Below are 12,568 nucleotides of genomic sequence, written 5' to 3'. Positions count from 1 at the left end.
TGAGATAATGGATGAATTATATATCATGTTTCTCCTCCAGATATACAGGAAGCAGTTTAACTAGGGCTGAGCCAAAAGGAGTGTGTGTGTGTCTGTGTGTTGGGAGGGGGCGCTTTTCGCAAACATTTCAGCAACTGTAAAACTCCCTTGGCAATTTTAGGTGTTTCCTCCAAAATGGAGTAAGTGCTCACCCATACAGGGCCATGCAGTGCCCACAATCTTAGTTGGCTTTGTTTCCCCCTCCCCAGAGATGTCACCATGCAGCCAAATATGATTGCTTACATAGAGTTGTGATACCGTCACATTCGCTACATGTTCTCTGATTGCTGGGATCACTTGAAGAAGGAGAAAGCAAGAGGAAATTAGTGCTGAAGCAGCAGGCAATGAAACAATGGGCGTTTCTACACCAGCCTAAAATCCTGCATTTAAAACGGGGTTTTCTGCTTCCGTTTTAAACGCAGGATCACAACTGACTCCCTTTACACGCACTTCCTTCCTCACTCCTTCTCCCCATATCTGAGTCTTCCATTATCTTTCACTGATCTCGCTCTTCTTCTTGCTGCTATAACTCTTCACGGAGGAAACTCAAGCGGAACACAACGGGGTAATTTGATAGCTCATTATCTGCGATCAGTTTAAAAATGGAACAAAGGGCAATTAGTGCAGGAGACGCCCTGGAGGGTCACGGCAGGGTCTTGGCATCATGTAAAAAGAGCCCACAAACTTCAGTGAAGGAGCAATCTCAGTCGCAGGATAGAAGCCTGGTGTGAAGGAACAGCACCAATGAACAGCACCAAAAATGACTGATGAGCATGGGGAACGTTCCACCCCCCCCCCCCAATGAAAGTAGGTGAACATGCAGCATAGCCTTTAGTATAATGCTGGTCTCAATCACAATTTATTTTCAATTGGCCTTTTAAGATGCTACTCCTTAAGTGGCAATGTGAGATTTCATGGCTTCTGTATTAAATTTATAAACTTGATTATAAGAACTTTGCATTGTTCTTAGATTGAATTTATTGCTTAGCCATCTTGAATATCTATTAGAGAAAGTTTGGGAATAAATGCTAGTAATAAACAAATTACATGCACTATGGGCTTAATCTGCAACAGCTTCTGCAGCCAATCCCCACCTTTTCAGAGTTCTGCTTATAACATTCTTAAATCTACTGCCTGTGTGGGGACTAATCTGCCACACTGCAAATTTTGCATCTGGAGCAGAAAATCAGATATTTGCAGCATCCCTAATTATTACTGAAGTGACTCTATTACATTAATCGACAATGGCAGTATACCAGGCTTGAGTATTCCAGGTGGTCAAAGTTTGCCCACCCTGTGTTCCAAATTCCAATCCCTTCCTGCCATAGCGTCTATCTCCTTCTACCATAGCAAAATAGTCAGCACAGTACTATGTCAGCTGTGGCTCTTATCCTCCCTTGATCCAGATGTTATCTCAGTGTCACTGGGATCGTAGATTGCATAGTTCCACTCAGCAGTTAGGCGCTTGTGTGAAGAGATGCCTTGTTCAGGCAATTTAAACTATGCTAGGGAATACATGCATATGCATGTACCACAGATAATAAGGGATTTTCCTGGCATGCTCGAAAAGAGCCACATGGACTCCTTTTGCACAAGTAGCTGACAGTGCAGTTATGCACCCATGTTGTTTGGGAACCCAGTGGTAACTGGGCCATCAAGGTATGACAGTGAAGGAAATAGGGAGGGAGAGGGAAGAGGAAAAAAAAGCAAGCTCAGGCACCAGTTTTTAAAGTTACAGTTCTTATCATAACCAGCTGGGATGGAAGCAGTTTACGCAGCCTGATGGAATGGCTGCCACTCAGTGACACTGCTGGTTTCTGGCTGCTAGGGGTAGGCAGTCTCTAGCTTCTAGGCCAGGGACGCTTCACTGTTTTGCCCACGCTGCATCCTCCCTAGTGGGGGAATGTGCGGTATGCACAAGTCACTGGCTTCGTGCATTGCATGTCATCCCCATGGGGATGATGCACAGTGTATGAACAGACATGGCCAGTGATGGAAAGAGCAGCTACCCCCAGTGCTGGCTGTCCCCACTACTGCCTGCATCCCTGCTGTTTTCTCCAACCGCAGACTGGAGATAATGCTGGGGATTCCTCCAGAGGCTGGGCTTGGAGGACTGCTGGCCAGAAGCTCCCCATCCCTGCTCTAGCATTTCTCTGCCTTCCAGCCTTGATGTTTATTGGCTTTTTTAACTGCTGAGAGGTAGACAAGCTTTCACAAGGCACTGTGCTCCCTGGTTGTCTTCCACTGATGATTTAGGTAGGAAATATTATGCCTCAGGATAGGCGATTTATTATTGACTTGATCAGGGAAACACAGCAAAACTCCACAGCACCTGGTTTTGAAGAGCAGATAGAACAGCAGTAGTGGTCGAATAGGTGGCAGAGGGTGGGCAGGTGTGTGAACCCTGCCCCTTGGCCACTTACCTGTGGCAATTGTTATGTGCTCCAGATGAGCAGAGAAGCTGCAAATTGCATGGCTGGTGCATTCATTAGCTTAACAACACCATCATTACTCATTTTGTTGCTATGCAAAAGTAATAGACCCGCTGGTGGGTTTCGAAAGAAGGATGAGATCTTTTCTCATTGGTTTCAGAAAGGAGCTGCTTAGACTCTTACCGTTTCCCCCTTTGTCAGCTCTGCCCTTTTGCTGTAATTTAAACCGATAATTAAGACAAGAGGGTTGTCGTCACGCTCTCTGCGTGCAGTCGGCTAATAGATCCATTTGACCTTATTAGCTTGTTGTGTTTGCGCATTTGGCTCTGAGGCTTAGCATTAAACACGAGAAAATATATTTTATCAGGGTTCAAAGAGGGACTAGATCAATTCAGAAGAGAGTGGGAACTTCAGTGGTTCTGCTGCAGTTCTTGTTGACTCAAACTTGGAAGTTATCAGCTGGCCTTCATTGCCAGCTCAGCTAGAGCTGTGCACAAGTGACCTCCCAAAATTCTCCAGTCTATTTGTAGGCAGAGAAATTGAGGAGATAATTTCATTGAATTTCTCCTTGGGGAGGAGAAATTCTCCAACAGTTTCTCACAGATAGGGTTCACTATTGGCAGGGGTTGTAGCACAGCTTCTTTCTTTTTTCCCTAAGGGTTTTTGGTTTGTTGCACTGCTTCTGTAGGTGGCAACAGCATCAGCTGTGTTGAGGCTTCCACTTTTCTGAGGCAGAATTTTGAATTCCTCTTGATGGTATTTTTGAGCTTCCCTAATCACTGCAAGGTGGCTGAGGGTGCTGTGTGTTTTTGCTCTCTATTACACATCTTTCCCTTGCTTTGCAGCCTCCTGGGCCACCTGGACTTCCTGAACAGAAAAGCCCCATGGGAGGAATTGCCTTGTGATGTCTTCCTCATGATGACTTTACTGAAGTGCAGGAAGCCAAAGAGACTACAGGCTGCCACAGAGGTGACTGTACAATGACAGACTGGACACTCATGCACACTCCTCAGCCACCTCCTAAGTAAATTAAGTAAATTAAACTCAATGGCCACCTCATAAGTAAGGTAAGCCCAAGAACCGCAAACCCAACCCATGAGAATTTCTCCTCCTTTGAATTTCTTTTCAGAAGCAATTTCTCTTCTATCAAATTGAATGAGAATGGTCGAAAAAAATGTGGGAGAAATTTTTGGCACAGCACTAAAGTTAACCAATCATCTTTCTCCTATGGCAGGCTACTGTAAATCTAAATCATCCCTGGCAGACAAGTGTCCAATTGATTTGTCACCTTCTTAATGAGGGACCATGTCTATTCAATAGGGATCAGAAATCCCCCCCCCCCGCCACACACATCTTGTTCTTGAAACACAACCATGCCAAAAAGCAATCTTTAAATTAGGGGTTGGGAAACCTTTATATGTTGAGGGCCTCATTCCTTCATGGGCCTCTGAAGCCAGCAAGGCGTGAGCAGGGCCAGAGCCTTTTAAGGCTTCATGGCTGCTATACAGCCCTGAAAGGGTTAAATTTAACTTGCCAACAAGCTACGTTTCACCTTTTGGGCACTAAGTGTTGCTGCCAATGACATTTCCACCCTAAATTAAAAACAAAACAAAAACATTTTTTATTTTTTTCAGGGTGTCAGGGGCAGTTGGGGGAGGGCATATACTGCTTGGGGGCCATGGGTTGTCCACGCTTGTGCTAGGTGCAGATTTCAAGGAATGTTTCTTTTGGTCCCTAAGCGGCTCCACTGAAAAAACGAGACCAGATGATTCAGAGCTGCAAACCGCCCAGATTGCTTTGGCTTTGTGGCAGTATAGAAATGAAACAAACAAACTGATGCCAACATCTGGGGAAAAAATTGGAGGAGGAAAACATTGGAAATGACTGGTAATATTCAAGCCCCTCTCAGGCCTAAACCTTACATTACGTTCATCATGCAGGGTTTTTCTTTCACAAATAGCCGGTGCTGGGGGCTACTTGATATCCTGTAATGGTGGACTCTGGCCGAGTTAGTCCCTCTTGAACCACCATGTACCCCACATGGGCCCTTGAATGTGGACAAGGCAGGACAGCTCCAGGCAAAAAGACAGCCTGCCATCACTGCTCTTCAAGCACCCCAAGCAGCAGCAACAACATTAAGCTGTTTATGGCAGCAAACTCTCACCGCTCTGGTTGTGTTTGCTGTATTTCCCTCGGAGCAGAGCAGTGGGCAGACCCCCCATCTTCTGACTGCTCTGGAGAAGGCGAGATGTGCTGCTGGAAGATGGATGAGAAGAAATAGTAATGGGAATGCTACTTATTGTGTCATGTTGGTCTAGGCCAGGGATGAAGAGCCTCAGATCTGGGGGCCAAATTTGGCCCTCCTGGGGTCCCAGTCCGGCCCTCTGAGGTTTCCTAGATGGTTATGCTTCTTTTCCTTGGCCCCACCCCCTTTCACCTATCATTTCCTGGCTTTTGTGTAGCTTTTTCCACTCCTCTGAAAGGTTCAAATACCTCTCCTAAATCTTAGTTACCGGCAGTAAGAGTTTTAAACTAAAATAGGCGAGTATTTTTGGCCCTATCCCTCTTGTCTTTGCCTTCCACCTCCAAGAGCTTCTCTGAAATTCAGTTCAGCCCTTGGGTTCCCCACTCCTGGTCTAGGCTTTTGTAATAGAGCTAAACAGCAGAAGAGCTTTGTTTAATCAGCTTTGAGGACTGAAGGCTACTAGCTGCCAAAAGTCCTCCATCCATTTAGGTGGGAGCTCAGAGAAACAGTTTGGGCGTTCTTGGAACAAAGCCAGGAACGTGGAAAGAAGGCTGCTTTTTTTGCAGCTGGGAGGAGCTTTGGCAGGCAAAGATACTGTTGCTTTTGGCCAAAGGATGCCTCTAGACAGAACCCTGGTGCTGTCTGCCTTGGGATTTGCCTGCTTTCTCTTGTTCAGTGTGTACACTTGTAAATAAGCAGACATTATTGAAAATCACACATAGACACTGTGTGACTCCACTTTAGTCTCATAATAAGGGATCTGGATTCGGATGTGTGCCTTCCACAGGGAAGTGGGGAGTAAGAAACAATATTTGTGCAAGATGAGATGAAGAGGCTTAAGCACATCTGTGCCAAGATAGAAAAGGGGGTGAGGGAACTCTGAACATCTGAATCATCTACTGCCTTGCAAACGTTCTAAACGCCTCATTCTCTCCCGATGGATGGTCATTTTGGTTCCTCCCCAATTAAGCATCCTTGGCAACACTACAGATGTCTGCACTGCAGCAGCTTTAATTCTTGCAGAGTATCGCACTTCACGTGGGGAACTCCTGAGAGCAGCACTTGGCTGCTTTACGATGACAGGCTGGTGGATGTGATACAGGCCTCCTTTAGGAAGGAAACCTTTATGGATACAAGTTAATGGGTCTTGCTGAAGCAAGCATTCTTTGAGAGCGCTTTGGAAGGGGGGAAAATAACGAACACTTATGATTGTCGAAACTGACTGCTAAGCACAAGCTGCATTGCATTAGGAGAATTGCAAAGGAAAACTTTTGGAAAGGTGTAACAAAGACTCTTACATTAATTAGGCTATCTTGTGTAAGAAATAATTATGATTCTTCAATCATTGTCCTGATAATACTGAGCAGCCTTCCCCAACCTGGTGTCCTCCAGATGTTTTGACCATTGGCCGTGCTGCTTGGCGCTGATGGCAGTTGAAGTCCAAAACATCTGGAGGGCACCAGATTGGGGAAAGCTGATACAGAGCATTGCATTTGCATCTGTGTGTTTTAGAATAAAAACCCTCTTTTTGAACTGCACAGGTTCAGATCAAATCTAATTTCATTCTGTCAATTTAGGACCAAATAAATTAGACATGATGTTATTAGACCACCTTACCTGTCTCCTGAGAAACCTGTATGAGGGTCAAGAAGCAACAGTAAGAACCGGACATGGAACAACCGATTGGTTCAAAATTGGGAAAGGAGTACGACAAGGCTGTATATTGTCGCCTTGCTTATGTAACTTATATGCAGAGTACATCATGAGAAATGCAGGGTTGGATGAATCACAGGTCAGAATTAAGATTGCCGGGAGAATTATCAACAACCTCAGATACGCAGATGATACCACCCTAATGGCAGAAAGCGAAGAGGATCTAAAGAGCCTCTTGTTGAGGGTGAAAGTGGAGAGCGCAAAACCTGGTTTGAAACTCAATGTTAAAAAAACTAAGATCATGGGATCTGGCCCCATCACTTCCTGGCATATAGAAGGGGAAGAAATGGAAGCAGTGACAGATTTTATTTTCTTGGGCTCCAAGATCACCGCAGATGGTGACTGCAGCCATGAAATTCAAAGACGCTTGCTCCTTGGGAGGAAAGCTATGGCAAACCTAGACAGCATAGTAAGAAGCAGAGACATCACCTTGCCAACAAAGGTTTGTATAATCAAAGCTATGGTTTTCCCAGTAGTAACATATGGCTGTGAGAACTGGACTATAAGGAAGGCTGAGCGCTGAAGAATCGATGCTTTCGAACTGTGGTGCTGGAGAAACTCTTACGAGTCCCCTGGACTGCAAGGAGGTCAGATCAGTCAGTCCTAAAGGAAATCAACCCTGAGTGCTCATTGGAAGGACAGATACTGAAGCTGAAGCTCAAATATTTTGGCCACCTAATGCAAAGAGAAAAGTAACTGGAAATGACCCTGATTCTGGGAAAGATTGAAGGCAAAAGGAGAAGGGGACGGCAGAGGATGAGATGGCTAGATAGCATCACCGATGCAATGAATATGAACCTGAGCACACTCCAGTTCATATTCATTGGAATATGAAGGCCTGGCATGCTATGGTCCATGGGGTCACGAAGAGTCAGACACGACTTCAACGACTGAACAACAACAATGGTTGTGTGGATCGTTTAAAAATAAATAAATAGCTGTGGAGTTGGGGGGGGGGCTTGATCCAAATTAGAACTGTGGCATGGAGGAAGGGAAGGGGGGAGGCTTTGTCTTGATTTGGATCAGTCCCCCACTCTGTGGCTGTTGTTTACATCTGGAGGAAATAATGGCAATAATGGCATCTTCCCCTCTAGCCTAGGGCAAATAACAGCAGGTATATGTCTAGGAAGGCACAGTTCGGGTGCCACCACAGAAAAGGTCCTCTTTCTAGTGACCATCTATCTCTTTTCTGAAGGAAGGAGCAGCAGGAGAAGGGCATCTGAACAAAATCTTAACTGATGGACAGGCTCACATGGGAGAAAATGGTCTTTCAGATATCCCAGTCCCAGGCCATTTAGTGCCTTAAATTCCAGAACCAGCACCTTGAATTGAGCATGTAAACCAGGGTGCAGAGGACCAAATCTGACCCACCTGGGGGCCCAATCTGGCCCTCTGGAGTTCCCCAGATGGTCCTGCCCACTGCCCTGCCCCCTTTCCCCTGACCGCCTGTAGTTTGGAGATTTCCCAGTTTTAATACATTTTCTTTCCCTTTCTAAAAGGTTGAATTGCCTCTCCTAAAGCTTAGTTACTGACAGTAAGAGCATTAAACTAAAATATGTTGGTATTAGGGGTATTTGACCTTACCCCCTTTCCCTTTCACCCCAGCCACCACTAGAATGAGAAGCAAACCCATAGAGGAATGGTGTCACCAACTCCCACCCCAGGCAGGTGATGAAGAAGGATACTGTGGCTGATAGTACTGAAGGCTGTGGAGAGCCTTCAATACCACCAGTGGCTATTAGTCCTGATGGCTATGCACTACCTCCAGTACCAGAGGCAGTGAGCCTATGTACACCAGTTGCTGGGGAACATGGGCAAGAGGGTACTGTTGCATTCATGTCCTCTTTGTGGGTTTCCCGTGGGCAGCTAGTTGGCCACTGTGTGAACAGAAAGCTGGACTAGATGGACCCTTGGTCTGATCCAGCAGGGCTCTTCTTATGTTCTTATGAGAGGTCCAGGAAAAGTGTGGGTGCATGGAGGGAAAGTTGTAAGCAAGCACAATTTGTGACATTGTACATCATGACTGATCACATCTCTTAAGGCATCAGCTTTAGCTTCCGAATTCCTGGATGTGGAGCTTGAGCCAACAGGAGATAGCTTTAACTCTGGTCTTAAACTGGCAGGTTTTTTGATAACTGAATATATATACTGTATTCTTTTAAAAATGAAAGTGGTGTTAGCTGCCTTGGGTGGTATGCATATCTTTTTTTTTTTTTAGCAGAAAGCTGGAATATCAATTACCTGAAATACTTGATAGCTCTGGCTATAGCCTGGAACCTCACTGCTGATTTCAGCATCTACTTTCACCCCTCCCCCATCCAATGTGAAAATGTGTAACTTAAAAGCTTTTCTATGTGAATATATTAAGGCTCCTGATTTATGGAAACAATATGGCTACAAAAATGTCTTTCCATTATTCATTCTGCCCCCCCATTCTTTTCATTCTTCTATTTTGAAATATTAAGGACACAATCCTATGCATGTTTAGACAGAAAAAAGTCCTACAGCTCCTAGCTGGGGCATGCTGGGGAATCGTAGGACTTTTTTCTGTCTAAACATGCATAGGATTGTGCCCTAATTCTATGTATTTTCAGAAGGTGATTATGGAAAAGATTAATGGGTGCCATTAATGGAAAGCTTTAATGTCGCTACAGTGCCATATTCGTAATATGCAGCATTTTTAGGTTTACCTCAGCAAAAGAGAATCTGCTCAGCAAATTTTACTTAAAATGCTAGGGGCAAAAATATACCAACTGAATCATTTGAATACACGTTTGTGGGGAAGGGTGTGTGTTAGGGTGGGCATAGGAGGTTGGCCGAGGTATTCAGAAGGTGGAGTGTGTCTGTGTGTTTAGTTTCAGAAAAATCACTTCACAAAGTGATCCCCCTTAAGCGCGTCCTCGCACACACAGACAGCTTTCTATACTCTACTAGGATGTGTTTGGTCTCATATCATTGAATCTGAAAAGACCAGGCCCAGGGAGGAAATCTTTGTTATTGGCTAATCTCTTCAGAGCTTTGTAGGATGTCACTTTGAAAATGCAACTTGATGGAAATTTTTCTGCTGTGTTCTCTCAAGCAAAGTAGTTTACATTAACACTGCTGTGTTGCCTCTACGCAATCTGGTTTCCATTGCCTATCTCTTTATTTAATTACAACAGGGCAAAAAGCCTTCATTCTCAATGCACATGAAGAAAGTTAAGAAAATGATGACAAAAGAACTCTTAGTCATTCACTAAAATTGTGAACAAGTCTACATGTACTGACCAGCTAAAACTGAAATGTAATTTGACAAATGCAAATGTTTTGTAAGATAAAGATGTTGGCCATGTTCAGACATAATGCTAAGCCGCAGCTTGTTTTCAATGTGATTTGCTGAAAAAGGCAGGATCCGGCTTGCAGACGAGTAAAAACCAAAACCAAACCCTGCACCTTGTTTCACCTAATGTTGGTTTGTTTGCCTGCCACCTTCTGCAAACTCAACTGCTACCATTTAGCAGTTGAACACCTTTGTGGTGGTAAAAATGGAACTGTCCTCATAGTATCACCAGTTCCCTTACCAATGGCTGGCTACAGAAATAATAGAAGGGGGGATGTGAATGCTCTTCTTTGAGATCTTGACCCACTCTTGGCGCATGCTGAGCCAAGTGTAGTTATAAACCCTCCCACCCACATTCCTAGAGATGCCCCATGGCAGCTTGCCTCCCCAAGCCCCCCTGAACAAAAGGATCTCTCACTTCAAGACTTCTGTCTGCAGTCCCATGGGCTTTTAATGAAATTTGCTAGCAACAGGCCCCAAAGGTGACTGATAGGTGGTGGAAGGATTTGTGAAACTTCTCAGTTGGACCCTCGACCACCCAGAACTGGCTCCGAGGGAAATCCCCACACCCCTGGATTTAGTGATTGCAGCCTCCCAACCATGCATGCAAGGGGAGGGCTGGTTTTTTTTTGCTATGGGGCAGCCATCTTTTTTTTCTTTTTTTCTCCATACAGCCCCTGGAAGCCATGTTATATGATCATGTAGGGCCATTTCCAGGGGCAATGCTGGCTCTGTTTTGAAAGTGTGCAACAGGAGCTGTGCTTCCTAGCTTCTTGAAGAAGATGATGGCTCTAAAGAAAAATAAAATAAAGAAGAAAATGGCTTAAAAGCCCTTGGACCATCTCATATTACTGTAAAAGTACTAAGATACTCCCGCCCCCAACTATGTGAGGATAAGGCTTTCCAACGGCTACTCGTCATGATGGCTATATTATATATATTACCTCCAGTATGTGTATACCAGATGATGGGGAACACGAGCAGGAGGTTGCTATTGGACTCATGCCTTCCTTGTAGGCTTCCCACAGCCATCTGGTTGGTCACGGTGGGAACAGAATGCTGGACTAGATAGGGCTTTGGTCTGATCCAGCGAAGTTCTTTTAAAATTCTTATTGTCATTCAGGTTGCACTCTGAATTATGATAAATCGTAAAGTTTGTTGGATCTAAGTCAGAGTTCATTATACTGGAGAAGGAAATGGCAACCCACTCCAGTATTCTTGCCAAGAAAACCCCATGGAAAGTATCACAAGGCTAAAAGATACGACGCCGGAAGATGAGCCCCTCAGGTCGGAAGGTGTCCAATATACTACTGGGGAAGAGCAGAGGGTATTTCCAAGTAGCGCCAGAAAGAGGGAAGCGGCTGGGCCAAAGCCGAAAGGACACTCAGCTGTGGATGTGTCTGGTGGTGAAAAGAAAATCCGATGCTGTAAAGAACAATATTGTTTAGGAACCTGGAATGTCAGATCAATGAATCAAGGTAAGCTGGAGGTGGTCAAACATGAGATGGATTGAACATCGACATCTTGGGAATCAGCGAACTAAAATGGACAGGCATGGGCGAATTTAATTCAGGTGACCATCATATCTACTATTGTGGGCAAGAATCCCTTAGAAGAAATGGAGTAGCACTCATAGTCAACAAAAGGGTGGGAAAAGCAGTACTGGGGTACAATCTTAAAAATGATAGAATGATCTCAGTACGAATCCAAGGCAAACCATTCAACATCACAGTAATTCAAGTCTATGCCCCAACCACTGATGCCGAAGAAGCTGAGGTTGATCGGTTCTATGAAGACCTACAACACCTTCTAGAACTAACACCAAAAAAAGATGTCCTCTTCATCATAGGGGATTGGAATGCTACAGTAGGAAGTCAAGAAATCACTGGGATAACAGGCAGGCATGGCCTTGGTGTGCAAAATGAAGCAGGACAAAAGCTAATAGAGTTTTGCCAAGAGAACACGCTGATCATAGCAAACACTCTTTTCCAACAGCACAAGAGACGACTCTACACATGGACATCACCAGATGGTCAATATTGAAATCAGATTGATTATGTCCTTTGCAGCCAAAGATGGAGAAGCTCCATACAGTCAGTCAAAACAAGACCTGGAGCTGACTGTGGCTCAGATCATGAGCTGCTTCTTGCAAAATTTCAGCTTAAATTGAAGAACGTAGGGAACACCACTAAACCATTCAGGTATGACCTCAATCATATCCCTTATGAATATACAGTGGAGGTGAGGAATAGATTTCAGGGATTAGACCTGATAGACAGAGTGCCTGAGGAACTATGGACGGAGGTCTGTAACATTGTTCAGGAGGCAGCAACGAAATCCATCCCAAAGAAAAAGAAATGCAAGAAAGCCAAGTGGCTGTCTGATGAGGCTTTACAAGTAGCTGAGGAAAGAAGGGAAGCGAAAAGCAAGGGAGAAAGGGGAAGATATATCCAACTGAATGCAGAGTTCCAGAGAATAGCAAGGAGAGACAAGAAGGCCTTCTTAAATGAACAATGCAAAGAAATTGAGGAAAACAACAGAATGGGAAAGACTAGAGATCTCTTCAAGAAAATTGGAGATCTCAAGGGAACATTTTGTGCAAAGACGGGCATGATAAAGGGCAAAGAAGGCAGGGACCTAACAGAAGCAGATGAGATTAAGAAGAGGTGGAAAGAGTACACAGAAGAACTATACAGCAAAGATCTGAATGTCCCTGACAGGCATGATAGTGGGGTCACTGAACTTGAGCCAGACATCCTCGAGAGTGAAGTCAAGTGGGCCTTAGGAAGCATTAGTAACAACAAAGCTAGCAGAGATGAC

General features: G+C 44.7%; 1 protein-coding gene across 3 annotated transcripts in view; it reads left to right on the top strand.

The window, feature by feature from the left end:
* LOC146347396 (uncharacterized) overlaps positions 1–12,568 on the top strand; it is a 74,961-nt gene that overhangs the window by 59,955 nt on the left and 2,438 nt on the right. For 2 of the 3 annotated variants that reach the window (XR_014789874.1, XM_084848145.1), the window contains 2 exons: positions 3,317–3,538; positions 9,591–10,066. Coding sequence is in view for 2 of the 3 variants with exons in the window: in XM_084848145.1 (XP_084704271.1) it covers positions 3,317–3,455 (139 nt within the window). In the remaining variant the exon portion in view is untranslated. The remainder of the gene's footprint in view (positions 1–3,316; positions 3,539–9,590; positions 10,067–12,568) is intronic. The other variant, XM_084848143.1, reaches the window with a different exon arrangement.

The sequence above is a fragment of the Heloderma suspectum genome, chromosome 4 (genome assembly GCF_057233095.1).
Source record: "Heloderma suspectum isolate Gila_16-S chromosome 4, 16-S_ref, whole genome shotgun sequence".
Lineage (NCBI taxonomy): Eukaryota > Metazoa > Chordata > Lepidosauria > Squamata > Helodermatidae > Heloderma > Heloderma suspectum.
The sequence above is the reverse complement of the archived record's forward strand: the minus strand, read 5'-3'. Positions and strand labels throughout refer to the sequence as shown.